At 48.2% G+C, this 25,441-nt stretch overlaps 7 protein-coding genes across 7 annotated transcripts; 4 read left to right on the top strand and 3 right to left on the bottom strand.

Moving 5' to 3' along the window:
• Positions 1-1,072: 1,072 nt before the first annotated feature.
• On the top strand, positions 1,073-3,429 carry BP5553_06089 (Uncharacterized protein; the record flags this gene model as incomplete). Its single annotated transcript, XM_032014712.1, has 5 exons — positions 1,073-1,294; positions 1,353-1,446; positions 1,501-2,745; positions 2,800-3,072; positions 3,122-3,429. 5 exons carry the CDS (start codon positions 1,073-1,075, stop codon positions 3,427-3,429), a joined length of 2,142 nt encoding a protein of 713 aa, XP_031869393.1.
• A 2,541-nt stretch (positions 3,430-5,970) lies between these two features.
• On the top strand, positions 5,971-7,158 carry BP5553_06088 (Uncharacterized protein; the record flags this gene model as incomplete). Its single annotated transcript, XM_032014711.1, has 2 exons — positions 5,971-6,462; positions 6,523-7,158. 2 exons carry the CDS (start codon positions 5,971-5,973, stop codon positions 7,156-7,158), a joined length of 1,128 nt encoding a protein of 375 aa, XP_031869392.1.
• A 382-nt stretch (positions 7,159-7,540) lies between these two features.
• Positions 7,541-9,220, bottom strand: BP5553_06087 (uncharacterized protein; the record flags this gene model as incomplete). Its single annotated transcript, XM_032014710.1, has 2 exons — positions 7,541-7,911; positions 7,960-9,220. 2 exons carry the CDS (start codon positions 9,218-9,220, stop codon positions 7,541-7,543), a joined length of 1,632 nt encoding a protein of 543 aa, XP_031869391.1.
• Positions 9,221-11,652: 2,432 nt separating this feature from the next.
• BP5553_06086 (Uncharacterized protein) lies at positions 11,653-13,394 on the top strand (the record flags this gene model as incomplete). The annotated part of the gene is made up of 3 exons (XM_032014709.1): positions 11,653-11,834; positions 11,981-12,337; positions 12,572-13,394. 3 exons carry the CDS (start codon positions 11,653-11,655, stop codon positions 13,392-13,394), a joined length of 1,362 nt encoding a protein of 453 aa, XP_031869390.1.
• Positions 13,395-14,621: 1,227 nt separating this feature from the next.
• Positions 14,622-17,373, bottom strand: BP5553_06085 (Uncharacterized protein; the record flags this gene model as incomplete). The annotated part of the gene is made up of 7 exons (XM_032014708.1): positions 14,622-14,879; positions 14,939-15,574; positions 15,650-16,201; positions 16,259-16,394; positions 16,453-16,682; positions 16,737-17,024; positions 17,077-17,373. The coding sequence occupies 7 exons, from the start codon at positions 17,371-17,373 to the stop codon at positions 14,622-14,624; spliced, it is 2,397 nt and encodes a 798-aa protein (XP_031869389.1).
• Positions 17,374-18,565: 1,192 nt separating this feature from the next.
• On the bottom strand, positions 18,566-19,359 carry BP5553_06084 (uncharacterized protein; the record flags this gene model as incomplete). Its single annotated transcript, XM_032014707.1, has 2 exons — positions 18,566-19,068; positions 19,134-19,359. The coding sequence occupies 2 exons, from the start codon at positions 19,357-19,359 to the stop codon at positions 18,566-18,568; spliced, it is 729 nt and encodes a 242-aa protein (XP_031869388.1).
• A 2,156-nt stretch (positions 19,360-21,515) lies between these two features.
• Positions 21,516-25,184, top strand: BP5553_06083 (uncharacterized protein; the record flags this gene model as incomplete). The annotated part of the gene is made up of 5 exons (XM_032014706.1): positions 21,516-21,775; positions 21,834-21,861; positions 21,925-22,190; positions 22,328-22,891; positions 22,940-25,184. 5 exons carry the CDS (start codon positions 21,516-21,518, stop codon positions 25,182-25,184), a joined length of 3,363 nt encoding a protein of 1,120 aa, XP_031869387.1.
• Between the last annotated feature and the right edge of the window lie 257 nt (positions 25,185-25,441).

The raw sequence follows: 25,441 nt of genomic DNA, 5'->3' as shown, positions 1-25,441 counted from the left end.
AGATACTTGTCGCCGTTGTCGTATTGTCGTGTGTCGTGTGTTTCGTGTGGCTGTGTTGAAATCAAGGCGTCGCTGAACTAAAGAGACAAAGGCGAACAAGAAAGAGTCCAGGCTTAGCTAATGGGGCAGCTAGAGCGAGAGCGTATAGCGGGTTATTGGCAAAGTATGAGCAGGACCGTGCTAGGCTTGCTTGGGACTAGCCACCCGTCCCCAGCCGGCTGCTAGTGTTTCTTTATATGGCACAAACCCTCCGGCTAGACCATATCAGGCTACGCTGCGTCCCAGGTAGTACTAGTGACCCCGTGGCTGAGGCAGCAAGCAAGCCATCGGTGGTCCAATGATTCGTAGTCAGACTCCACTGGTTCTCTGGTGCCCACTGGTCCCCTTTTTTAGCTGCCGGGGCCGCGGGAGACGCTGGACACTGGACACTCTGGCGGGCTTGGTCGTCGACTCCTGGTCTCTCACGCTGACACTGACACTCACTCTGAGTCTCTCTCTCGTTGTTCCGTTGGACATCGCTCTTCCACCGCAAACCTTCACTGTGCTTAGAATGTGCCCTCACTTCACGCTCGTCCACTCGTTTTGATCTTGCGACCCTTTGTGCTTTGCTTTGTGTTTATCCATCCCCCGTGCTTCTTGTGTTGTTTCTTTACCTTCGCCCTTCGTTCATCGTTCATCTACAAAACACCTCATTCCTCACCGCGACTTCGACCGCGACATTCCATCGTTACCCAGCCGCCGCCTCCTTTCGCTCGGCGCCTCCACCATCCGCGGCCCTAAACTCCTTCACATACCATTTCCTCCTCGCCCGACATCTTGTCCTTCGTTCCAGGTAGACCCTCGGGCCAACTTTCGATATAATAATTATCCTCTATTTCCTGGCTTGTCTCAAACAAAACATCATCAGTGCTCCCCGGAGCGTCTCGCTCGGCCCCCCTTCCCCAGATATCAACATAGATCTCCCCCATCATCCCATACAACATCAACGGCGTACAACTAGACATACGGAGAGCTTCACGGTTCGAGCCTCTCGGCGGCTATCGGGGGTAGATTTCATACAGCGTTCATCAATATGTTACAACAGATTTCCTCGTTGTCGGCCTTTTCCTTGCTGTTACTCGGGACCCTGCCGGCCAGAGTTCTCGCAGACCAGATCCTTCAGACCACCGGCTTCAGCACGTGTCTAGAGGGATCAAGTATCGAAGTCAAGAGTGCTGACGTCAAATACAATGCCGACAAGAAGCAAGTGACGTTCGATGTCTCTGGCATCAGCAAGACATCCATCAATGTCACTGTATGTCCCCTTTTTTTCTCCCATCAATTCCTGGGAGATGCTGACCTCACCCCTCTAGGCCCAATTAAACGTCACAGCATACGGTAATAATGTATACCACAATAGCTTCAACCCGTGCGAAGCAAGCACATACGTAGCACAGCTATGCCCAGGTATGTAATCCCATTCTCAGTACGTTATATCTTCAGTGTCTAACAGGCGGCCAGTACCTTCCGGTTCCTTCTCCGCCTCCGGAGTCCAGGCGATCCCCCCCGAATATGCGTCCATGATCCCCTCGATCGCCTTCTCCGTTCCAGATATCGCCGCCCAGGCAACACTCGAATTGAAGGCCCTCGATACCGGGAAGAACGTAGCCTGTGTGACATCGCAAGTGTCTAATGGCAAGAGCGTGAACACGCCGGCAGTCTCGTACATCGCGGCCGGTATTGCTGGAGCAGCTTTCCTCGTCACGGGGGCTTCCGCTCTAGGCGCTGCTGCGTCTGGAGGAAATACGGGGGGCTCGGGAACCATGAGCCCTTCATTCACAGAGGTCTTCGGTGTTTTCCAGGGCTTTGCCATGAATGGTATGCTCTCGGTCAACTATCCTCCCGTCTACAGGAGCTTCACCAAGAACTTCGCGTTCAGCACTGGTCTCATCCCATGGAAACAGATGCAGGTCTCGATCGATAACTTCCGATCGGTTACCGGCGGAAACTTGACGGAAGACAGTGTCGAATTCCTTCAGAATGCCACCCTCGTCTACGGCTCGAATGGCAATGCCAAGCGATCGATGATGTTGATGCTCAGAGATATCTCCACAAGCGCTAACACGACTACTAACCCTGAGCCTACGGGTTCGACGTCCTCGATTCAGTCCACAGTATCCGGGATTAAGGCTTATGCTGAGCAACTGAGTGTGCCGCAATCAAACACCTTTATGACGGTGTTGCTGATCGCTGCTTGCGTCATTGCTGTTATTGTTGTCGGTATCCTGCTGTTCAAGGTCATTTTGGAGACCTGGGCACTATTCGCATCGTTCCCTCAGAAACTCACTGGATTCCGAGAGCATTACTGGGGTACTATGGCCCGCACCATTGTCCAATTGATCCTGGTGTTGTATGGTATCTGGACTCTGTACTGCATATTCCAATTTACCCATGGAGACTCATGGGCGGCCAAGCTCCTTGCTGGAGTCACCCTTGGGCTCTTTACGGGAGTGCTCGCTTTCTTCACCTTCAAGATCTGGAACTGTGCACGACGTCTAAAGCAATTTGACGGCGATGCATCTGGACTGTACGAGAAGAAGGAGAACTGGCTCAAATACAGCATCTTCTATGATAGCTACAAGAAGGATTTCTGGTGGCTGTTTGTCCCGGTTATCTTCTACATGTTCGCCAAGGGATGTGTTCTCGCAGCAGCTGATGGACATGGACTCACTCAATCCATTGCCCAGTTAATTATCGAAGCCTTGAGTAAGTAGACCCTACTATGGAGTTCCTCTCCCCCCAAAATCTAACGTGTTTTAGTGCTGGCGCTGCTGGTCTGGAACCGACCCTTTGAGAGAAAATCCGGAAATGTGATCAACATCTTCATCCAAGTCGTCCGAGTGCTTTCAGTCATTTGCATTCTTGTTTTTGTCGAGGAGCTTGGAATTGCTCAAACGACCCAGACCGTCACCGGCGTTGTCCTTATTGCCGTTCAATCTGTCCTGACTGGCGTGCTTGGCATACTAATTGTTGTCAACGCTCTTATCATGATGTGCAAGGAGAACCCTCACCGCAAGAGACGCAAGGAAGCTGGTGAGTATCTTCTGCCCCTATTAAAATCCCACGTCTAACCTCTTAATAGAAAAACGCAACCGTGACCTCGACAACCTCACTCCTCTGGATGCGCGAAACAGCCTCTTAATGGATCCTACTGATCGTCCAATGAACACTTCCTATACCAACGACCAGAAGCTACCATTAGTGGCGAACAGCGATACCTCAATGAGGGAAGCCGCAAACCCATACGCACCCACTCAACACCGCTACCTCAACTCCACCTCAAGTCGAGAGGGCCTCGTCCGCGGAGCGGAGCCATTTGGTGATGCCCCACAGCACCCTACGCTTCCAAACGTCCAAGGGCCCGGGGGATACCGAGGTCTTGCATATTAGAAAGAGCGGTGGCCCATATAACGACCATTTCATTACCCTTGCCGATCTGCATTAGCGTTCAAGTTGCGGATATCAATTTCCAAAGATATACAAAGTACTGCTGGGGGGTGTTTTTTGTAGTATCAATAAATAACATAGACTGTGGTGTGGTTGGAAATCTGATATATGAAAGTGTGGTATTTGTTTCTTGTTGGATTTGGTTGTGTTTTAGCTTTATATATCTTTAGTCGATGATACGGCAGTGCTGCTCCACCACAGCAAAAATTATTTTTATTACGTCGAGTCTTTTCGTGACTTTTGTGACTTTTGCAGTTGATTTGACAGATACGTAGTTATCTTAAGTGTGATATCAAGGTAACACATATAGCTAAAGCACGCTTTAGTTCGACGTCGCCTCTCCCACATCGGACGAAGTCGTCGGCCTGGTGGGAGGGGCGGGGGGAGAATAAGGGTTGTATTCCAGCGATTTACACGCGAATAAGAAGAGGCTGAGCAATTCCAAGACTATCTATTCTCATGCCTGAATTCTCTGGCGGCTGTTGACCAAGGTATGTTGTACCTAGGAAGGGAACACGCTGCATCACTAGCGGAGGTATTCCTCACCCCCTACTTTCTATATCCCTTTTCTCTATCGAAAAGCGACCACTCACGTACAGTCTCTAACCATATGCATTCGCCTTGCTTGCATCCTCCATGGTGCTCCTTGCCACGAATACAAGCGGAAGCCGTCTTGTGAGGGATTATACTTCTTGCCTCTACGCTAATTATAATTTTGCCTGTGGCGGGATTGAATGACAGCCAGCGCCTCAATGACAGCAGCAGTCAACTTAGCAGCAGTAGCCTACTTAGCGGCCATTGGCTCCGTAGCACCATTCTACTTCGACCCCAACGGCCACTTTGTTCTTGCTTCGACTAGTTCCCTTCTCGCGAATATAGAATCTAGTCATAAGCAGCGGCTGGTGCCAGTTCTCTGGCGTGAATCTATCATATGTTGTCCGCGCAAATACGGAAGTGCTTATTCTACGTTACAAGGAGTGTTAGCGGGTGAAAAGGTGCTAATTGAGCTAACACTAATAGGTTGACTAAAACTACCACGATTTGCTGAAGGAGAATGATACTACAGAGTCAAGGGCTGAGTTTGAGAACCACCTGCAAGTGGTGAGAATCTTTTCTGCAAAAGTACGCAGATGCCGTTAGACTAGACTCGCGATATACAAGGCACGCGGTTCGTTAATGAGGTAGCAGGCAGTGTTGTTAGTAACTTTGCCAGGGCTAACAGTTCGTAGAATACCATGTCGTGGGGTGCCTTTATATTAGAGCTCTTGGCAAAATCGGCTACTTCGACGGCCGCTTCGACGACCACCTCTTAATATTCGAATTAACAAACTCTCCAATTCGGCTGTTACAAATAGAGATACTATTGACATTTTCGGTATTTTAGCATTCCTGTCACCGCGATTCCAGCTACTAATTTTCTACTTGAACCTGGGCCAGTATGAAATTGGTCCATATATACGGCGCTGCTATCCCTAATTTTAGATTAATTGATTTGTGTCGGATGCGATAAAGGTCATTTAGAATTGCCACCGGGTTTAGCAAGGACAACAAAGAACGTTTTACTTTAATGTAACTGACAACCAGTCTAGGTTAGTAGTATGGATAATTACCTTATCTTTTCTAGTTTGACTATAAGAAACAGAAATGTCTGGGGAGTTTGGCTAAGACTTATTATAAAGGGCAAATCCAGTCATTTCGCCCCTACAGAGACGAAATCACATGAATCTATGAGATTATGGTTGTTTTTATGGAGACCAGCACTGCACCTACCTATACCCACTTACCGACTTACTAGGAATTCTTCCATCTAAATTTAGTATGCTATAAACAACGAAGTCTCCGGGGGAAGCACGAGAGGTCTCGTTGCTTTGCGGATGGAGTTATCCATCATCTCTTTCACCTGGTCCTGTAATCGACAGTCCATTGGCGTGGCTTCTGGTAAAACTCTGCTGATGAGACAGCGTGGGCAGAGCTACGAAAACAATATCTGCAGATTTCAGTTCGAGGTCGTCCAACGATGCGTCCGGATCGCGAGCCGCGTGTACGGACAGATACGGACAGGTACAGACAGGTACAGTACTCCAATAACTCCAAGGGGTGGCACCATCCCGGGCAACTAGGTGGGCCACGCGGCAGCAACGAGTTCTTTCGGCCATATGCTGGATCAGGTAATCGATTACGTAGCCACACAATGCCATTACCTAGATATGACTCCAATACCGTGCTCTTGTACGGAACTCTTTCCTCTACAATCTTTGCCCAACAATGCGCCCATACTATATGAGTACATTCTCGGAAGCAGTTGACTCACACCCGGGGTTTGGACAAACCCAGTAACTCCGAGGCCGTTTCTTACAGTTGAGAACAAAAATATAAATACTAACGACTCTCACTGTTCTCCGTAGGTACATATTTCTGGGGGCACTCAGATAGATAACCAATGTCCTAGTTATATTTCTATCCCTCGACCAACTACAAAGCAAGATGACGGCCCCAACTATTGCCATAATCGGTGGCGGACCGTGTGGTCTAACACTTGCGCGTCTCCTGGAGTGTAAGGGTATTGACTACGTTGTCTATGAGCGAGACGAGAGTGAGAACTCGAATCGCGCGGGGGGCAGCCTCGACATCCACCCGGAGACCGGGCAACACGCGCTTCGGGAGGGTGGGTTGTTTGACGAATTCAAGAGATACGCAAGATATGATGACACAGTATTCACACTTGCGGACAACTTCGGGAAAAGACTAGTTAAGGTCGGTCAGGGTCGTGATGCCCCTGAGATTGACCGCAGTGACCTACGCAAGATCCTCTTGGACTCCATCCCGAAAGACAAAATCAAATGGGGTCATACTCTAACAAGTGCGACGGTTGGTGAGGATAACCTGCCGGTCCTTCAGTTTGCCAATGGTAATCTGCTGTCTGGGTTCAAGCTCGTCGTTGGAGCTGATGGTGCGTGGAGCAAAGTACGCAATGTGGTATGATCTTAGGACTCCTCCTTCAGCAAGGATATATTGACTTACTGACCACTATTTTAGATAACGCAAGCAACTCCCCAATACTCTGGGACGAGCTACCTTGAATCCAAAATTGGCCTTGAAAACCCTCTCTATGAAACCATAGCTAGCAACGCAGGAGCGGGGATGTTTTTGTCCATGGGTCCTGAAAAGCTGATCGTGACCCAACGGCAGGGTGATGGCTCTTATAGAAATTACTTTGGACTCCAAGTCCCAGAAGATTTCTTCCGCAACGGCACTGTCGACCTCCAGGACGTTGAAGCTACACGCCGCCTCTTGCTCTCGGATTATTATGCAGACTGGTCTGACGAGCACAAAGATCTCATCCGACACGCAACCGACCTCCGCCCCTGGGCGCTTTACACCCTGTCCACTGAGGACTTGGGCTGGAAGTCTGTTCCGGGTTTTACCCTTATTGGGGATGCTGCCCATCTTGCGATCCCTAATGGAGAGGGCGTGAACCTTGCAATGACTGATTCATTCAAATTGGCATCTAAGATCGCCGAGCATGGTATTGAAAACTTCGACCAAGCGGTACAGGAATACGAGGCGGACATGTTCCCTCGCGGAATTGCCACGATTGCCGATGGCAAGGGAATGGGAGAAGTCATGTTCAGTGGAGATTCCAAAGCGTTTCTTGAACTCATGGGTTTGTAGCCCACTGTCACGGCGGTGACTTGTATAGTACTTAAACCACCCTCGAACTCTACTCAAAAGTATGGGCAAGTTATATTAGCCCTTTTTATATTAAGGAATCTCACGTTATGTAAATACCTTGCAGTAGGAAGAGCTAGCAATAGAACATGACCTACCAAAAGTAGGGCAAAACGCTGCGGTTTGCTGTGGACTTTTGTCTTTTATATTGGGCTGATATCTGGTACTTATGAACGCTTTAACGAAGTGTGGCGTAAACACCTTAGAGTCGTCAAGCATAGTCACTGCTGCCTATAGGAATAGAACTAGATCTGGTCTAAACGAGGAGCTCTCATGCTGCAGCCATGTCCAACGGAACAAGAAATGGTCGCGAAACTGATCAATTTTATGACCTGACTCCAATTCCATCCCAGACCTGACAGTCCAGCATCCTTGCCAATGCCATTCGCGTCTTGCTATCACCCTCAGCAAAGAAACCTAGGCCAAAACAATTCGCTGCGGTGGAATAGATCCTTGTTGTAATCACTGTTCTATCATTGACAAAGACCTCCAAAATGCTTGAATCGAGAAAAGCTCTTATATTCAAAGTCTCCTCTAATGTCGTATCAGTTTCCGGATCGTGCTGGGAAAATATGGTAAAAGGGGCAACCTCTGGCGCGAGTGAGACATTCTGATCAACGCAGACAACACGGCTTCTGTCAGTCATAAAGTTATCTTCGGAGATATCATAGAACAGTTTGGTGTATGACACAAAATCTTCAATGTAGTTAGCTACTGCAGCTTCTCAGATCGAACGTCACATACCTTCAGAATGTCCAATGCAAAACCCTACTCGAGTACATTCCTGGCCGACAGTGATCTGACATTGCATTTCCCATTGGGAAGTCCCCACAGGAAGAAAGCACTGCTGATCAAATCCAAATAGTCCAGAAGAATAAATATCGCGAGGCCGTAGTGCGATTTCGAGGTCTGGCCGCCGCAGTTTCTCGAGCTGGGGATGAGGCTTTATCTGAAGTGTTCTCAATGTGAAAGTTCCATGATTGTCTACCGTGGCCTGAAAAGAAGTAATGCTCTCAACTGGTGAAGCCCGAGCTCTGACGACTCTTTTGAGAGTCTGAATAGCAATAGTACGCGGCAACGAGAGTGCTCCGGACCAGCCTTGCTGCTTACGCACGTCATCTGGTAGATCATCCTCAGTAACCCATCCAAAGACCACTTGCTTCCGTGCGTTCGGATCCCAGAAAGAGTTTGCGGCATAGTAAGATCCATGATCAAGGTATCCACCAAATTCGTATGTCATGTCAACGCTTTGTATTGCTCTAGTCGAAGTCTTGGGAGTTTGGAATGAGCCCGACAACCACAACTGGGATCGCGACAGACGCGTTTCGACATGTCGTGGGAGCTTTCCAAAACAGGGGTGGTTTTGCGACTCTCCACCCTCAACTCCTATAATAATAACTTCCATGGACCCGCCGTTCCTATCGTCTAAAGTGATGAAGTTCGTGACCTCCAAGTTCTTTCCAAGATCGCCGGACCAGCGAGATAGATACCGGTTAATTCCCACATCAAAGAGCGGACCAAGACTCCTCCAGCTTGTGAGGTCATTCCCCTTGATTGAGTAGAGAAATGTTGTGGGCGACTTGTTGAGGATGCCTCCGGAGATGATGCCATAAAGAACATCCTCCCCCTCATTTTCTAAAAGCTTGTCCAAAGAGGGCCAAGAAGCCACAAATGGATCTCGCCAGCCTGTGACTTGCAGGTCCAGAGGTGGTCCTGGAAGTATCGGATTGCAAGATTGCTTTTGCCATGTCTTCCCCGAATCTTTTGATATTGCGAGACTCAATGTTTCACTACCATAGTTGTACTGCCGTGTGTAGTGAATTGGTAACTGGCTAACGGACGTATAAAAGGCGGTCAAGACTCCATTTTTACTCCCGTCTAAATCAACTGGTACTAGGCAGCCGGTGAAGACGCCACATTTGTCGTAGACTTGATCTGGGTCGAGCCATGGAGTATCTGTGGTCGTCCATGAAATGAGATCTTTTGAACAGCATGCCCCCAACATATGTTACCCCAATTATTTCCTCTTGGGTTCCATTGAAACGCTAGATGATATGTCTGGGTTATTGGGTCGTAGCTGGGAGCACATGGATCATTCATCCACCCTTTAGAAGCTATGACATGAAATATTGGTCGCCATCGTCGAAAGGCTTCCTTACTCTTTTCATGAAGGCTAGTTTTTGCGTCTACCGTAATGTCCTTGCTTAGGTTCAACGGCCGGAAGCTTGCTACATGGGCAAAAATATTCTGGGGCTTGATCACGAGGCGTGAAGCAAAATTCGATACATTCACGGGAATCTCCATATTTATAACAGAATAGGGGGCCACACTTTCTACTGAAGTGGGAGGAAATTATGAAGATCTAGGCGATTGAGAAATACTTCGTGCGAAAGCAGTTGGCATTCATCCCTGAGTTCGATGCGAGCCGGCACTCTAGTCCCACAAAAAGTGTAACCACAAGGATAGAATAAATCGATGAAGAGCCGATATTGCCACTAAAACCCATAGGATCTGTTGATCAAGCCCCAGGGGTAGTGATACGAAATCTCCATTTGAGAATTGCCCATTTGTTGCTAGTAGTTGAAGCAAAATAATATGTTAGGTGGGGCTCGGACAACCTCGTACTGTATATGCGCACTCGACAATCTGCCTAAGTACACAGGTCCACTGGAACCGTCGGAATTGCGTCGAGGGATTTCGGCATATTCAATAATAATGCACAGAGAGTTGGTTTTAAAGTAGTGGGACGAATAATGCTCGGCTCTGGAGTCCTATTGCAGCTGCTTTGGTCCGAACCTGTTGGTAATTTGAGACCAGATTTATTCATACAAGAGACAAGTGTTTTATAAGACCAAATAATGGGGACAGTACTAGAGTATATAAAAACCAGTTCAGAGACTCGAGAAAAGTATTCTGAATAATGAAAAGTAACGAAATCATGATGCAGCTAAACGGTAACCATTGATAATCTAAAAATCAACAGTTGGTGACCAACATTTGTCTAGCTGGGAATTAATCCTGGCACTGGTAGGATTATAAGCAACGGATAAGCCAAAGTAGTGGTTATAAATGGATAAAGTCAAAGTGTATAGTAACCTAAGCCATAGGTACCTAGGTACATCATGTAAGTGTATGGGCCCTACAGATGGTTATATAGGGACGTGCTTATGCCAAGCCTGACACAGCAACACTAATCTGTATTCTGACAAGCACTGCTTGGAGTTAAAACACGTGCACAGCCAAGTTTCAACAGAATCAGTGCGGTATGGCCGGGCGCGGGATGGCTCCTTTGTAAATAGTATGGAAATTCGTTGGGGGTCTTCTAGATCCTGAGGACCTCCACAACAAAGATACGTGTACAGCTCCCCAATTAACAGTGGATGTTCCTAATTCCTACAATTGAGGCATTTCATTACGATATATTATTGAAAAAACAAACCCGTCTAATATAGCCAACAATGCCAGAGAAAGAAATTCTCAAACTAGTAGAGATGGACCCGAAACTAAAACAGTTTTAAACCTTAGGGAGTGGCTCAATTGACCAAAAAAAATAGTTCCTCGACTCAATAATTCGTATAGCGCCATCTTTTGACGATACAGATCCGGTGTTAGTCAGAGCCGCTGGCGAGGCTTACATGGCTCAGGACATCAAAGCACACGGACAACCACCTTGGCCAAACAGTCTGAAGCTACGTACGAGTACCGGTACGTAAGGTATACCGCTGAAGATGGAACTAAGGTAAGAATAAGGGTCTACAGTATCAACAGGCAAATCCAGCTGCTGCAAAGGGCAACCCCGTATTCACTTGAAAGTAGAGTCGTTCTAGTATTAGCAAGGCAATGGATGCGTCGGTACTCGAGTAATACTAGGTACCTTAGGTAAGGTAGGTATGTTGTTGAGGAGACGCAAATAATCTGCAGCCCATCATTGCATTCACCCACGCTGCAATGCACGAGATTTTTCGCGGATGGCGCATCCAATTCCACACGGCGTCAATCACATCATTCTGTGTCCCCCATTCCTGTGTGTCTCAGCAAGGATAGCGGAGATGCAGTATCGTTATCGATTCGCCGCCGCTTTCCCCAACCCGCGCCCGCAATACTACTGTAGGTCACTGTAGGTACAGTACATCCAGCTTATGCACTCCACGACTGCGACCTTGAAGGCAAGCGCTTCGTCCCATACAGGTTCCAACAGCCGATGAGTAAAAGAGGTGCTGAGCAGGTGCGGTCGCACAGCACAACACAGCCCAGAGCCCAGCACTACACGGCGGTAGCCTGATCGAGGCTCCAAGACCCTCTCATCACTTTCTCTTTCTCTTACTTATTCTCCTTTGCGCAATATCCTACACACCTTACACCTACATTCTTTATTTCTAAAACACGGGAAACTTTGCGACAAGCAAGACAAGCTATACTACATCGGCGCCAAGGCAAATGGCGAGAACGAATGGACGAAACCGGCCGGCTGATCGCGGGGAGACGTCCTTGGACGCCGCGATGAGAGCGCCGAGTACGACAACGCCTGATGTCGTCGTGCTCGATTTCGTAGAGGAGGAGGTTAAGGCAAAGGATACTTCTGACCCTGAGAAGGATCTTTGGCTTTCTACTTGCGACGGGTAGGTTTTCCCTTCTCCGCCGGCGCATTCGAAATCCCACGATAACAGGGCGCTTGCGCCGACATCATAAGCTCCTTATCAATCCCCTCCTCCTCCCAGCAAAAGCCAATGTATAAAGTCCATAAACTAACCCATATATTTCCTAGCCGCTATCAAAGCCCCATAATCCCCGTCCGCGTAGGACCTCACGCAGAAACCTTCCCCGTCCACCTCTCCATCCTGCGCAAATCAGAGTACTTCCGCAGAGCGCTGGACGGCACCTTCCGTGAGGCTGAGGATCAGGCTATCGATCTCCCAGAGGAAGATCCTTCGATATTCGGGTTTTTGGTAGCATGGCTTTATGAGGAGAAGTTTGTCCCGATTAAGCCTGTTGCCAGGGTGCTGGTTAAGGATGAGGATAAGGGGAAGGGGAAGGAGGGGAGTGGAGAGGGGAATGCGAATACTGCGCGAGGGGAAGAGGATGCAGATGTTAGTGATAGTGTGGGGAGTGCGAGCGACGACAGGTATGTTTGATTTCTGTTTTATAGGAGTATTTGTTTACTCTGGGGGACGGGAAATGGAGCTATGGTTCTAGGTCACACCTTGTCCTACTGTTCAGCCCTACGGGTGGGTTCACGAGTCATGGAAAAGGTGTAATACACCAAACTAGACTCCGATTATACTCTCCTTACATTTATCGCAAACCCCCATTATATGGCATATACAAATCAAAGATCAAGCTAACAATTCCCCTTCAGCACCAGAAGCCGCCGAAGAAATCAACGCCGGCGCCGACTAGATCGAGCCTGGGAACAACGTCAACGCAAACAGCCCAACCGCCACCGTCCTGAATGCAATTGCGCAGCCTGTACCACTGAGACCATCGGGCCTCCCTGCTGGAGCTGCGGCGCCCGCGCCTTGCCCGATCCTCGCCCACCGCACTGGAACGGGCCTCGTCACCGTCCACCCCCTCATCCCGTCATACTCGACGGACGGTATATCCACCCTCGCGCCCCACGTGAGCGCGAGAGGATCCGTCGCCGAGGATCTGGAAACGGTAACAATGCGGATAATATCCTACCGGAGGAGGAGGAGGAGCCCGAGCGAATGTCCCCCGAGGATCTACGAACGTGGTGTTTAGCTTATACGCTCAGCATCGACGTCTACGTATGCGCCGACCGCTACCTCCTGTCCGATTTCAAAACCAGCATCGCCGCCTACATAATCAACAACTTCGAGATCGCAGGCCTCGATGCTGCACAGCCCGCGATTCTATATTCCTGCAAGACGCTCCACGACGGGATCTCGGCACTCGACCCCCTTTCCCGAAAAGTCTTCGCACGCGTAGGGTTCCTGCAGGCGCGTCTATGGAAGAACTTCCCCCAGGAGACTAGTATGTTTTTCGAAGATAACCCCCGGCTCGCTATGTGTATCATGAGGGAGATGGTTGAGCGCAGGGAGGAGGATATCAAGGATGATTTGCCCGCTATGGAGAGACCTGTTGGCTCCGGGCCCGCGATGAATGAGGATGTGCCTCATTATATTGAGAGGCCGCGGCGGTATAACGCACCTTATTATTGATTGATGGGTATTTATTATAGATGCACTTGGTTTTCGGGGGAGACTGAATGGGACTTTTTTCGGACGTGTATGTCTTTCATGGAGATATAGGGTCGGGTGTCTGTAAATTACTCACATGCCACCGCAGCGCTATTGTTCATTGTTTGATATTGTTGTCAGTATGTGAATTTTTACTCTAGCGGGAATGTTTGAGCAAGCGGGTTGCTTTTTGAACGCGTAGTTAAGAGTCATATTATGGTTTTCTGATGACGATTTTGAGCGAAGGTGCTTAGTTGAGTTACTTGCCAGCCCAGGAGGGTTTCCAAATCTAAGACCATTGTAGCTTTCCCCCTTGGTTTTGTTATTTAGGGGAGTATGCCGGATGGTTGGAAGGGTTTAGCTTTTCTTTTACCAGCGGGCTTAGTTTGTACCTACCTAAATCACTATTATGAAAGTACAAAACTAGGAGTGGGAAGCGGTAGTGCCACAGCTGCATCACAAAGTACTACCAAAGTCATCTGTACTGTTGTTGCGCAATCGCACCCTACCAACGTTACAAAGATCCTACTTCCAGCATTCGAGCAGGACGTTGGTATGCCCATAGAATATCTCATGATCTACAACGAGCACTCGGCAGACTTGTTTGGAGGAGCTTGCCTAACTCACCTTTAAGGCCATATTTGAGATGTTGGATAAAAGTGCGATGTGCAACAAAACTTTAATAGGGAGTGGCTTAAGTTGCTCCTAAGGCGACAGTTGAGATGTCGAATAAAAGTGCGACACTGGCAAAAGTGCGACATGCAACAAAACTTTATAGGAAGAAAGAATTGAGAAGTTGTGACATTTAGAAAATGTGCGACATGCAACAAAACTTAGACTGGTTTTGTAAGATCTTAGATTCTATACAACAGGAGGTTAAGAAGACCCTCTAGCATAGCCACCTAGCTATGAAGGACACATCAGTATATGGCAAACCACTCGACCATCAACGCCACTGAACAGTAGGGTAGTAGAGTTTGCAATATGACTAAAACCATTTTGAAGTATGGACACGTTGGAGTCTATTTTCATCTACCTTTTCCAAGGTAAGAGTTCACGTATACTAAACATCTTAAGTTCAAATTAAACGCGGTGTTGTTCTGGTATGGATGATAGTTGATCTATTAGGCACCTGGGCGTATACAATGTTGAATTGGCATAGGCTATGAATTACTGTTGTACAGTGTTGGTTATAACACATGGGCTTACTCATTTCTCAAGCTCCTTCGTCCGCCTCCATGTCTGGTCAGCAATCCTCATAGCGTCTTCGAGTTTCTTGATTTGCTTTTCGGCCGCTTTCCGCTCCTCAATCACTGCCCTATCTTCGCCTCCTAGCATCTCAATCCTCTCCTCGGAAAACCCAGAGATATAATCAGAGGAGAGACCGAGGACAGGTCCATGCTTATCTTGTAGAAAAGGCTCGACGATACGGCCTGTGATGTGCGACAAGAAATCCTCTAGTGCTATCTGGTAGACTGTTAGTAGGTGTAAAACGGATGCGTGTAGGGTGAAGTGGAGTAAGCTACCTCGTAATATGCCTTCAACAAATCATGTATTTCGTTCTCAGTGTTCTGTACACCGCGTGGATGCATTTGCTTGAATAACTCATCAAGGTTATTCACATCCACAATTACCCAAGACTTATAATGTTGCGGAATTGTTGGAAGATATTGGGGGTTATTGTCATTAAGAAGCGTTGTTATGAATTTCTCCACTGGATTGGTGGTACGGTACCGCTCCAGTGCGCCCTGAAATCGCAAATGTTGCGCCTTGGTAACCTTTTCGAGATATAACGGATTGCTCGTCTGTAAGGGAAACGTGGTTATCTCGTGACAGAAAGTATGTAGCTCCAGGGTGGCCCGTTGTTCTGCGTCATCCTTGAATCCGGAAATAATATCTCCGAGGTCATTTGCTGTGTGACTTGGTACTCCCAATTCTGCGCAAACCTGATCAAGAATCATCGACGCAACGTCCTGGCTCATTGATATTATTGATCTGAGGTGATTTTGGGCTAATTCCTGCCACTTTTCTGTTTGTTTTCGGAACAAAGGCTTTAATATTGCGGGGTTTGATAGTCCTTCCAGCTCTTCCCCCTGATTTTTTCCAATTTGGGCTCGAATCTCATGATATATGCTCCGTTTCTTATTGGCCGCAATACTTGGCTTTAAATAATTAGCTAAAGCTGAGATATGCTTTACGAGGGACACAGTGTGGAAGCTGCAAGAAAGGTAACTTACAAGGGAGTTTTGTGAGGATTTCAAGGGTTGTTCGAGCGCATTTCTACTGTCCCCGATCTCTAGAAACTCGTACAAGTTTCCGTTTATCCTCATTTCTGTAGCGAAGGTTTTGGCTGCTTGGCGTACCATTCCTCGTAGCTTCATAGTATCTGAAGGAAGCTCTTCGGGGGACTTCAACGCTTGATGAGCTAGATCGTGGTACCTCACAACTATCTCATTGAGATATTTTCTTTGATCATAAAGTTCAGGTCGGGGATTTCCCAGTCGTGCCAATGTCTGCTTCTCTGCAGCCAGCAACGCCATAATCTTTATACGCAACCCAGGAAAAGCTTCTCGGATTCGACGGCAAAGAATGCTGGCCAGGAACTTCTTGAGCATTGCAGTACCTCGGCGTTGATGGGGAATTTCGACCCAAGGATGTTTGCTGAGAGTTGTCCTCTCTGTGTCCTCCCGGTCGATACCAGAAGTCGGGCCATCCTTGCTACGATTTTGGACAACAAACCAACCGTTGTCGAGTTTCAAGCCCTTAATTCCCTTCGCAACTTGAACAGTCTAAGTCAGGCCATTAGTGTTGCATTCACAAATGTTTGAGAATAGTTGATAGCTAACCTCCTCGGCACTCTCACTATCTGCTCTGTCGCATTTGGTAAATACTCCGATTACACGTGAGGGATTGATTTTTTCCAATCTGATTAGGTTCGCTATCGTTTGATTTGAGAGATCTTCATTTGCGGGTGCAACACAGCTGAGGATTAGGTGCCATTATTAGCATAGGATAAGCACTGGTATGGTGTGACTCTCACATGATAATGTTTTCTGGTTTCCGCATATATGAAGTAACCATTGCCCTGACTCCAGCCATTTCTTCTTCGGTGATCGTTTTTTCGTCCAGTATTGCGTCGAACACCCCAGGGACATCGAGTATGCCAAAGTGTGATCGATTAGGTCCCGACAACTCAATCTCTAGGACATTACTAGAGAAATTCTTCCTATTCGGTCCCTCTCCTGCAAGAATTCCCATGTGTTTGGTAGCCTGCATTCTGATTAGATGGTTCGGTTCTTACATGGAAGGTCCATTTTAACTCACTTTCTTTACAACATCCTCGAAAATTTCGGTCGTTATAGTCGTCATAGTCGGAATGGAAAAGCTGAAATTACCCGAATTGGTTTCATCTCCTTGGTAACCAAATGGATCTATATCTCCTGGCTTAATGGATATTTGTACATCGTCCGACGTACCCGGCTCTGTTCGTCTCGAGATAATTCGTGTCGCAAATCGAGTACACAGGCCGCCGCCGCCAACAGGGAAAGGGATGTCAGTCAAGCTTTGAAGCAAGGACGACTTGCCGGCTGATTGCTGTCCTACGATAACAAGCTATTCGAGGGTTAGATGTCTGGATTTCAATGAGCATATGTTGATCGTATACCTGAGGGAGATCGAGCTCTTGGCCAACACGGCATTCTCTTAGTTCGTCGATAGCATCGAAAAGAAGCTTGCTTTCCTTGCTATTAAATGGATCATCGGCCAACAACGTGATAGGCTCTGATACTGGGGCCTTTTCAGGTGTTGTCGTTGAGGACGATTGCTCCGGTGTGCTCTGGGTCCGACTTTTAGATTCACGACTCTGTTTTGCGCGGCGGGGAAGTGTTCCTGCTGAGGACTGACCCGAAACTGGTGTCTGGATCGGATTATCGGCCACTGGGGCTTGCGTTGCAGTTTCCATGATGATTATCTTGAGGTACAATGAAGTTGAAAACCAAGGGAAAAGACGAAGTGAAATATCGAGTGCCCGCCATACTTAACACCATTGGCACCTGCACATACAAATACCGCAGTAACTAACCTTCACATGGTCGCAGGCAGATCGCCCTGTGGCCTAGAGACGTGCATCATTTTGTTGGTTCCAAGCAATTTGTGCAAATCAGCAGCGTACCTGTACCGCCTAGGTCCGCGCTCAACGGCCCCCACACAAGATATGAACCATATTACTTCATTAGGCAGGCAAATTTCACCTATCATATCCCGTTGAAGCATCGGATCCCCCGAATTAGGTCTGAAACACCAACATGTCTCTTCTCCTGCAGATATTTCTCCTCTTGATGGATGGTCTGAAGTCTAATCGGCCGCAAGAGAGGTAAGCAAAGGAGGTGGCTAATGCGAAACGAAACGAAATGAAACAAATCAGAAACTAGAAATTCAAGCAGAATCACGGGGAAATCTGCGTCATAAATGTGATGTAAATTGGTAGTATAATTTTCGAGTTGGCTGGCATGGTTCGCTGACATAGCGTTCATAAGCCGGCTGGCTAGTTCATAAAAGCGCCCCCTTATCCTGTTCTTCAACATTTATATAATTGGGAAATGAGAGGTAGAAAGAATATGGCTGCCCAGTTTTTGAAATTAGAATTGAGATTTCTTGGAGCTGGAAGGCGGTAATTGGCGGACTGAGTTGAGGTTTGCGGTGAGATGAGGAATTTGGAAAGGTGGGGAGTTGTGGGGTTATATAGGTAGGTAAGGTATGTTGAGCTCCACAGTTCGTTAAGAGAATTGGCGTCTAAATGATGCTGAGACAGGAAACGGAGCATGTATGACGCACTGTTATCTTGAGGAATGTGTGACGCCAAAATTGCATTTACAGAGGGAAACAGGGCGACATACAATACATCAGCACGTTGAAGCACAAAAACATTGCATGCAGTGATAGGTGGAAGATCAAATATCTGTCGTGACAGATTTTCTACAAGCATCTAGCTATTCACACATTATCGACCCAAAGTCGCAAAACGCCTGACCTGAACATGGCATTATGTAAGGAGCTATCATGCAGAACTCTCCATCGCGTACATAGATACTCAGACAAAAAGACATCTAATTACACGCTCATATTGACACACCATCTATCAACGCTATCGCCATTTACAAAGCGAAAGCGATGACCAATCCACCGACCATAGCAAGACCGCCGGAGATGGCGTTGCCGGCAGCGGCGCTCTTGCTGGTCACGGGGGCGTTGGATCCGGTGGAGGAGGGGCTGCCACCAGTTGGGCTTCCAGTCTTGGGGGCTGATACGGTAGTCAGGGTGGAGGTGAGGTTGGAGGATGGGCCGGCGGTTGGGGCGGCGGAAGAGGAGCTGGTTGAGTTGGCGGTGCTAGTCGCGTGCGCAGTCGAGCTGGACTTCTTGGAGGACGAGGAGGTGGAGGTGGCGCTGGCAGTGCTGCTAGTGGAGTTCTTGGTAGGAGCAGCAGTTGAGGTGTCGTTGGCAGAAGAGGAAGAGGAAGATCCCCCGGTGATGTGGAATGGGAACGAGCGCTGGAATGTGGTTGGGTCGGAGTCGAGGGTGAGCTGGAAGCCGTATGTCTTGAAGGCGGAGGTAGATGGGACGGTCCACTTGAATTTACCAAGGCTGTTCTTGATTCCAGCTATTTCGCGTGTTAGTATATGGCCGAGTCATTTTGTTCTCGTTGCAGTAAAGTGGGAGACAAACATGCGACGGTCTCTCCTAGAAGGAGGAGCTTTGGGGCCTCTCCTTGCATCAGAGTAATTGAGATGGTTCCCTCGACAGATCCGGGGGTCCAGACGATGTCGAACGAGGATCCAGCGGGGATCTCTTGGTCTTGGGTGGGCGAGGTCATGACATCGAAGCCGGCAGTCTGGGCGACAACAGACGAGGCGAGAGCCGCAAGCGCGACGATGGTAGCTGAGAAACGCATTTTTGCAGATATACTTCTTGGTGGTGCGAGGGGGTTTTAAAGAGTGGACAGTATCAAAGATACAAGAGCTATATACTAAAAGAGTGGAAGAGTTTTGGTGTGGGATGAGAGAGAGGAGCAGCAGAAGAGGGAATGGGGGGGCAGCCCCTACACTTTAAAGCGCGACGCCCCAGAGCGAGGCGCAGGCGACAGCCAGAGCCTGGAGCCAACACGAACGGCATGCTGCCATTCGACGAGCGCTTCGTAGCCCAGGCTCGAGGGGAAATGAGCACCGGCAGGGCTGAGGCGAAGGCTTGATCCAGGAGGTCGTTGGGCTAAAATAAACTCCTCTCATCCCATCTATGATCTTACTGGCACCTCCACCATATAATATCCGATGGTATGCACCATGAGCATCTCAGCTTGAAGCCATAAGAATCTGACTGGATATACCCCGCATTATCTCATTCTTTCTTCAAACCACCCGGCAGACGGCAGCCAGTTCGTTCGGCCATTATTGCGCGCGTTCGCAGTTCACGTCTTCACTACGGAGTACTCACTAGGCTCGCTTCTGCTTTGGGCGGTTTCCTGGCATGGGCCAAATTACGGCTAAACGTCGAGCTTGGCAGGGACTTCCCGGGCGACAGGACGCAGTGCTCAGGGCTCAGGGCTCAGGACTCAGGGGCCGCTGAAAGCCTGAAACTGCCTCCAGAGCCCCGGAAGTGCCGTGTTTATTGAACTTGCTGTATTTGCTTCAGGGTGGTATTTTCGGCGGGTGGCGCATTGGCGGCGACAAGATGAAGAAAAAGCTGGAAAAGCTGGAAAAGCTGGAAAAGCTGGAAAAGCTGGAAAAGCTGGAAAAGCTGAAAAGCCTGCTGGTAATCTTAGCCACACACAGTCTCGAGATTAAGAAATAACGTCAATCGCTGCCTCGTGTGCAGCATCCCAGCTTCCAACGCACGATTCCTTGGAGATCCTGCAAAGTCGCGAATCACACATGTCTTACGAGTGCTGTACGGTCATTGGTCGGAATAAGTGTTCCGACAGCTCGGGTGGCCGCTTTGCAACAACAACAAGGCTCCGTGCAGAAAAACGGTTTCCTCGTTCTGTAATAATAATAGTACCGAAAGACTCACCAGGAGACGAACACTTCGCCCTAGAATAATAACGTTGCGACAGGCATACTTTGTATTTCCATAGTTACGAAGTATCCCTGATCCTAAGATCGATCAACGGCCCCGATAACCGGTGCCTGGCCGCTCTGTCAGAGACAAGCTTTCCAGGCGAAAATATCCACGCTAGTGGGAGTAGCGCAACCCTCGGGCCAAATATCGACCCGCTAATAATATCAAGGAGAACAGCACTATCGCGGATCAGAAGCCGGTCCTGTTGTGTCATGTTGGTTAGTTGGTTAGTTGCAACTTGCAAGGCAATTTAGTATGAACTTTCGACGGCCCCACGAATTTCGTGATCATAGTACGCATTATTACTTGTTATTTGCATCAATCCGGAACTGCCTTTGCCAAGCTACCGCGCACGTGACCCACCGCCGCTTTGTTCACCCTCGTTTCACCTCGTTCACCTCGCGATTACCTCCACTACCCGAAAAGCTTCAAGCTTCCAGACCGTTTAGCAGAGGAGGTTGTTGGTCGCATTCGTGGGATGAAGTGAACGACGTTTACTGCAACTGGCGCCGAAGGTAGGCCATTCCGGTACACCAGTTCCTTCGGACTGCTGGAACGGTATGAATCAATCAAGCAATCAGTTTTGCCGTTTATAGAATCAGTTATTCCCCAGTTAGCACTGCCATTGTTATGAAAGTCATAGCTTGCTTCTACATGCTGAAACGTTATCGCGACGAGGTACTTGATTTTACTGGATTTTTCTGCTGCGATCTTTGGCGCTCGTGGAACATTGCACATGATTGGCGCAAAACGAGTTGAGCTAGCAATGTCGCTGCAGATAGAATCAGGCTGAGAAATGTCTCATTCGAGCATTAATAAGCGCATCAAGAATATGCATTGTCGTTGGGACGCCAGCCGTACCTCTCAGCCCAACCACAGTGGAAGAGGAAGACTATGCGAAAATGACGGTGCTAGGCTCAGCCTCATCTCAGGATTCTTCACCTCTGCTCGTTCTCAACGTTTTTCTCTTCTGTCTGTTGATGCCAAAGAGCAATGGATAACCCGCAGAATGGCCTTCGAGTTCTCTCTCTCGGTACGTATCACGTCCTGCAATCTACCGCGCCCGTAGACGAGGCTCTGTACACGATGCTGACACACGAATCCCCAAATGTAGATGGAGGCGGGATAAGGGGTCTCTCTACTCTCTATATACTTGAGCGCATCATGTATCAACTTCGACCGACCGACGATCCAAAAAAACGAGTGAAGCCCTGCGAGGTGTTTGATGTGATAGCTGGGACTAGTACCGGGGGGTAAGTTCGCGAGGCTGTGAGTCTGGGTGCTTGAGGCAAGATTACTCAATGCGATTAGGTTGCTTGCGTTGATGCTTGGGAGGTTGGTAAGGATTAATCGTTGCGATCTGGCTTATTACCTCTCATTTCTAACATGTGATGTCAATCAGGAGATGGACGTTCAGTCGTGTATCAAGGTATACAAAGATCTCTCGTCCAAAGTCTTCACTCCACGAAAAAGGGTGGTGTTCGGTGGCAGCTTTCTTCATAGGCTGGCTGGCTCCGCTCCATTTTCCGCTGAGAAGCTTGAGGCGGAGATTAAGAAGGTTGTAGAGAATAATAGCCCGCTAGAGGATGGAGGTAATAAGACACCCAAGGCGAAGGGAAATGCAGGAGACGTTCCGCTACTCGTTAATCCAACCCAACGGTGCAAAGTGTAAGTATTTTCATCCATTTGAGCACTTTCTTATGTTTGGGGACGTGGAACGCTGCCTATTGAAATTCCCGCTATGCTGTTCTTAATTCCATGCATTCTTGGAAGCTTCCTTTTGTTAATTATAACTTTTCGCGCAGTTTCGTGTGCGTTACCATGGATAACAGCAAACCGCTTCGTCTCCGAAGTTATAGCTCCATGAAAGAGCCTGCCCTTGGTTGTAGTATCTGGGAAGCTGGCAGCGCGACCTCCGCTGCTCCAAGTTTATTCGACCCGGTGACGCTTAGTAACGGTGCTACACTACGAGATGGTGCATTATTGAATAATAATCCAATTCTCCAGTTGATGGATGAATTGAATGTGGAGTTTCCTGGTCAAAAAATTGCCTGCGTAGTCAGTGTTGGCACAGGCGTTGGCCAAACGAAAGTTTTAGGGAAAACTCTCATCTCGGTTGCAAAAGCCTGCGCAAGCATTGCCACCGATGCGAATGCCACAGCTCAACAGTTCAAAAGGTCATTCGCGTCAGAGAGCCAGCCGCTACACGATCGATACTTCCGTTTCGAAGTAGAGCAGGGGTTACAAGGCCTTGGGGTAGAAGAGTGGAAGCAGATGAATTTGATTTTCGGCGTCGCGAATGCATATTTGGATGATCGGAGAGAGGAGCTTAAGGATTGCGTTACGATTCTTCAGGAATCAACACCGATGTAAGCTCAGCGCAGCGATAGATGTCAGCAAAATGCTAAAGCTTGTAGGCTGTATGGTTCCCAAAAGCTTCACAACGAGTCCAAAGTGTTTCACCATGAATTTCTTGGTCTTCAGCCTGTGCATTATTTCGTGCCGAGAAAGGAAGACGAGAAAAAGCTGCGTCGACTATTGTTGACGACAAATGATAACAGACGACAGCAGCCAAGCGTCGTTGCGTTGACAGGTCTCGGTGGTGTTGGAAAGACGCAACTAATGCTCCAATATACGAAGGACTATCGAGATCAATTCGGAGCCATGTTTTGGATTGACTGCAGATCGGAGTTAACACTCTCGGAAAGCTTTCAGAACATAGCACGATTGCTCTCCTTGGGTACCGCAGCTAGAGTCCAACCACGAGAAGGAGAAACCGGGCTCATTAGGTTGGATGCACTCGACAATGTCAATGCTTTCAAGAGATGGCTACGAATGAGAATAAGTCCATGGCTCCTTCTTTTTGACAACGCCGACGAGCTGAGTATCCTCCGGTCTCTAGGCCGGTATTTCCCTACTGATGTATCTGGAAGCATCATCGTCAGCTCGAGACGACAAGAAGCGGCAGATTTATTTGGAAGCGATCGAGTCATGCAAATCGAAGGACTTCCGCCAGACTCTGCAAGAGATTTGCTCTTACATTTAGCCCGCATTAATCGACCCACTCAGAACCAACTGGAACAAGCAGGAGAAATTGTCGCCCAAATGGACCATCTTGCCCTTGCAATTGACCTTGCTGGGAATTATATCAAAGTTGTAGGGGACTTAGGCCAGTATGGTAGATTCTTCAGAAAAGAGCACGACAAACTTCTCCGAAAGGTCCTAGGAAAGGCAGCCTCGCAATCATATCCACATTCTGTGTTCGCTGCTTGGAAGCTATCCATGGAGCAAGTCCCTAAAACTTCCGCCCGACTATATCACGTACTCTGTTTTCTAGATCGGACCAACCTTGATACACAACTTTTTCAGCGAGCTTGCAGCTCTAAATGTCTCTTGAATAATGATGGTGAGCTGGTGGAAATCACTGCCGCAGTGGCCGGGATAGCACCTTGGATTCTTGATGCATATACTGACAGTAATGGCATATGGGATGAGCTGGAGTTTCTTGACAGTCTATATCCTCTGGAAGCTCTCCATTTCGTCCGTCGAAACGAGTTGATCGAAGGCCTATATTACAACGACAAGGCTGTGCCGACAGATCAAGATTCGGTACTCATCATTATGGAGCCGTTCGTACACGAGATCGGAAGGCTTATGCTGGATTTCGGAGAATTCTCCGACTTTGCCATTGACGCCATCACTCTCGTTTTGCACGGCTTAGAAAATGACGCAGAGCATACAGTTCGCACGCCAACTTCAGAAAGCCGATCTGATATCACAAGTCCTATTTTGACCCCTGATGGTGGCGCCTTTAATAGTCCATTCGATGCTAATCTCCGTCTCGAAGCTCTGTTTTGCCATTTGGTCGTTGCTCTCGAGGCTATTTATGGACACACTTTACAAAGTGATACCCTTACAGGTTTAGGACTCCCACTCGGTATGCATTCAATTTGGAACCACAAAATTCCTAGAGCGTCTCTATGCTTTGTGTTGCTCTTCGCCTTGAATTACCAAGGAAGACCAATTCGTTCCAGTTTCTCGTCCACTGAGAGATTACGGCGTGTGATCTTCATGGCTGATATGGCCTTTATCGTCGCACCACCACAATATGGACCTAGTCACTTACGGTACCTCATTGAGCTTAACAAGCATTGCTGGTCTTTAGGTTGGTCCATATACAACTTGAACTGTTGGATAAATATCACCGACGGGTCTGATATCCTAATTCCCAAATATAACGTCCCTGACCTGGACACTATCCTAATCAAATCAGGCAGTGCGGCACCTTCGTTCAAATTCAATTATGCATTTTTTTTCGCTGCTGTTTTGGAACGATCAATCTCTGAATGGCAGCAAGCAAGCTCATTCACAGTGAATGGCGGTACTAGAGAAGCCCAGGCGACGATCATGCAAAAAATTGCCATTAAAGCGCTACATCGATTATGGGAGCACACAGAGTGGCGCTCCACTACCAGAACTCCTACAGTTGTGCTTTCATCGGTGTACGGTTACCTGTTCGCTGCCGACAAGGCTGATGCTGGCAGATGGCCGGGTCTCCGGGATGATGTTGACCTGTTTTCAATTGCCGGCCCTCAACGCTTCGATGCCTTTTCCAAGACTACACTATATCGTCATATTTCTAGGAATCTAGGATCACCGTGAAGTATTAATTTGGGAAATTTAATTGCTGGTGGTTAACATCTAGCGTAGCTACGTGGTCAAGAGATTAGTCAAGCGTGGAGATGAGATATACCTCAGCTTCAGCTTGAAGTCCAGAACAAGAGTATTGCTCCAAAGCCATTCTCTACAATGAATGGTGCGAGGCTGTTTGTCATTGGTGGGGCCGCTGGCGAGTGTCTGACAAGTACTAAGTCATCGGCAAGTTAATACGCTGCTGATACTGTAGTAAATCACTCCGC

The sequence above is a fragment of the Venustampulla echinocandica genome, assembly GCF_003357145.1.
Source record: "Venustampulla echinocandica strain BP 5553 chromosome Unknown scaffold_3, whole genome shotgun sequence".
Taxonomy (NCBI): domain Eukaryota; kingdom Fungi; phylum Ascomycota; class Leotiomycetes; order Helotiales; family Pleuroascaceae; genus Venustampulla; species Venustampulla echinocandica.
The sequence above is the reverse complement of the archived record's forward strand: the minus strand, read 5'-3'. Positions and strand labels throughout refer to the sequence as shown.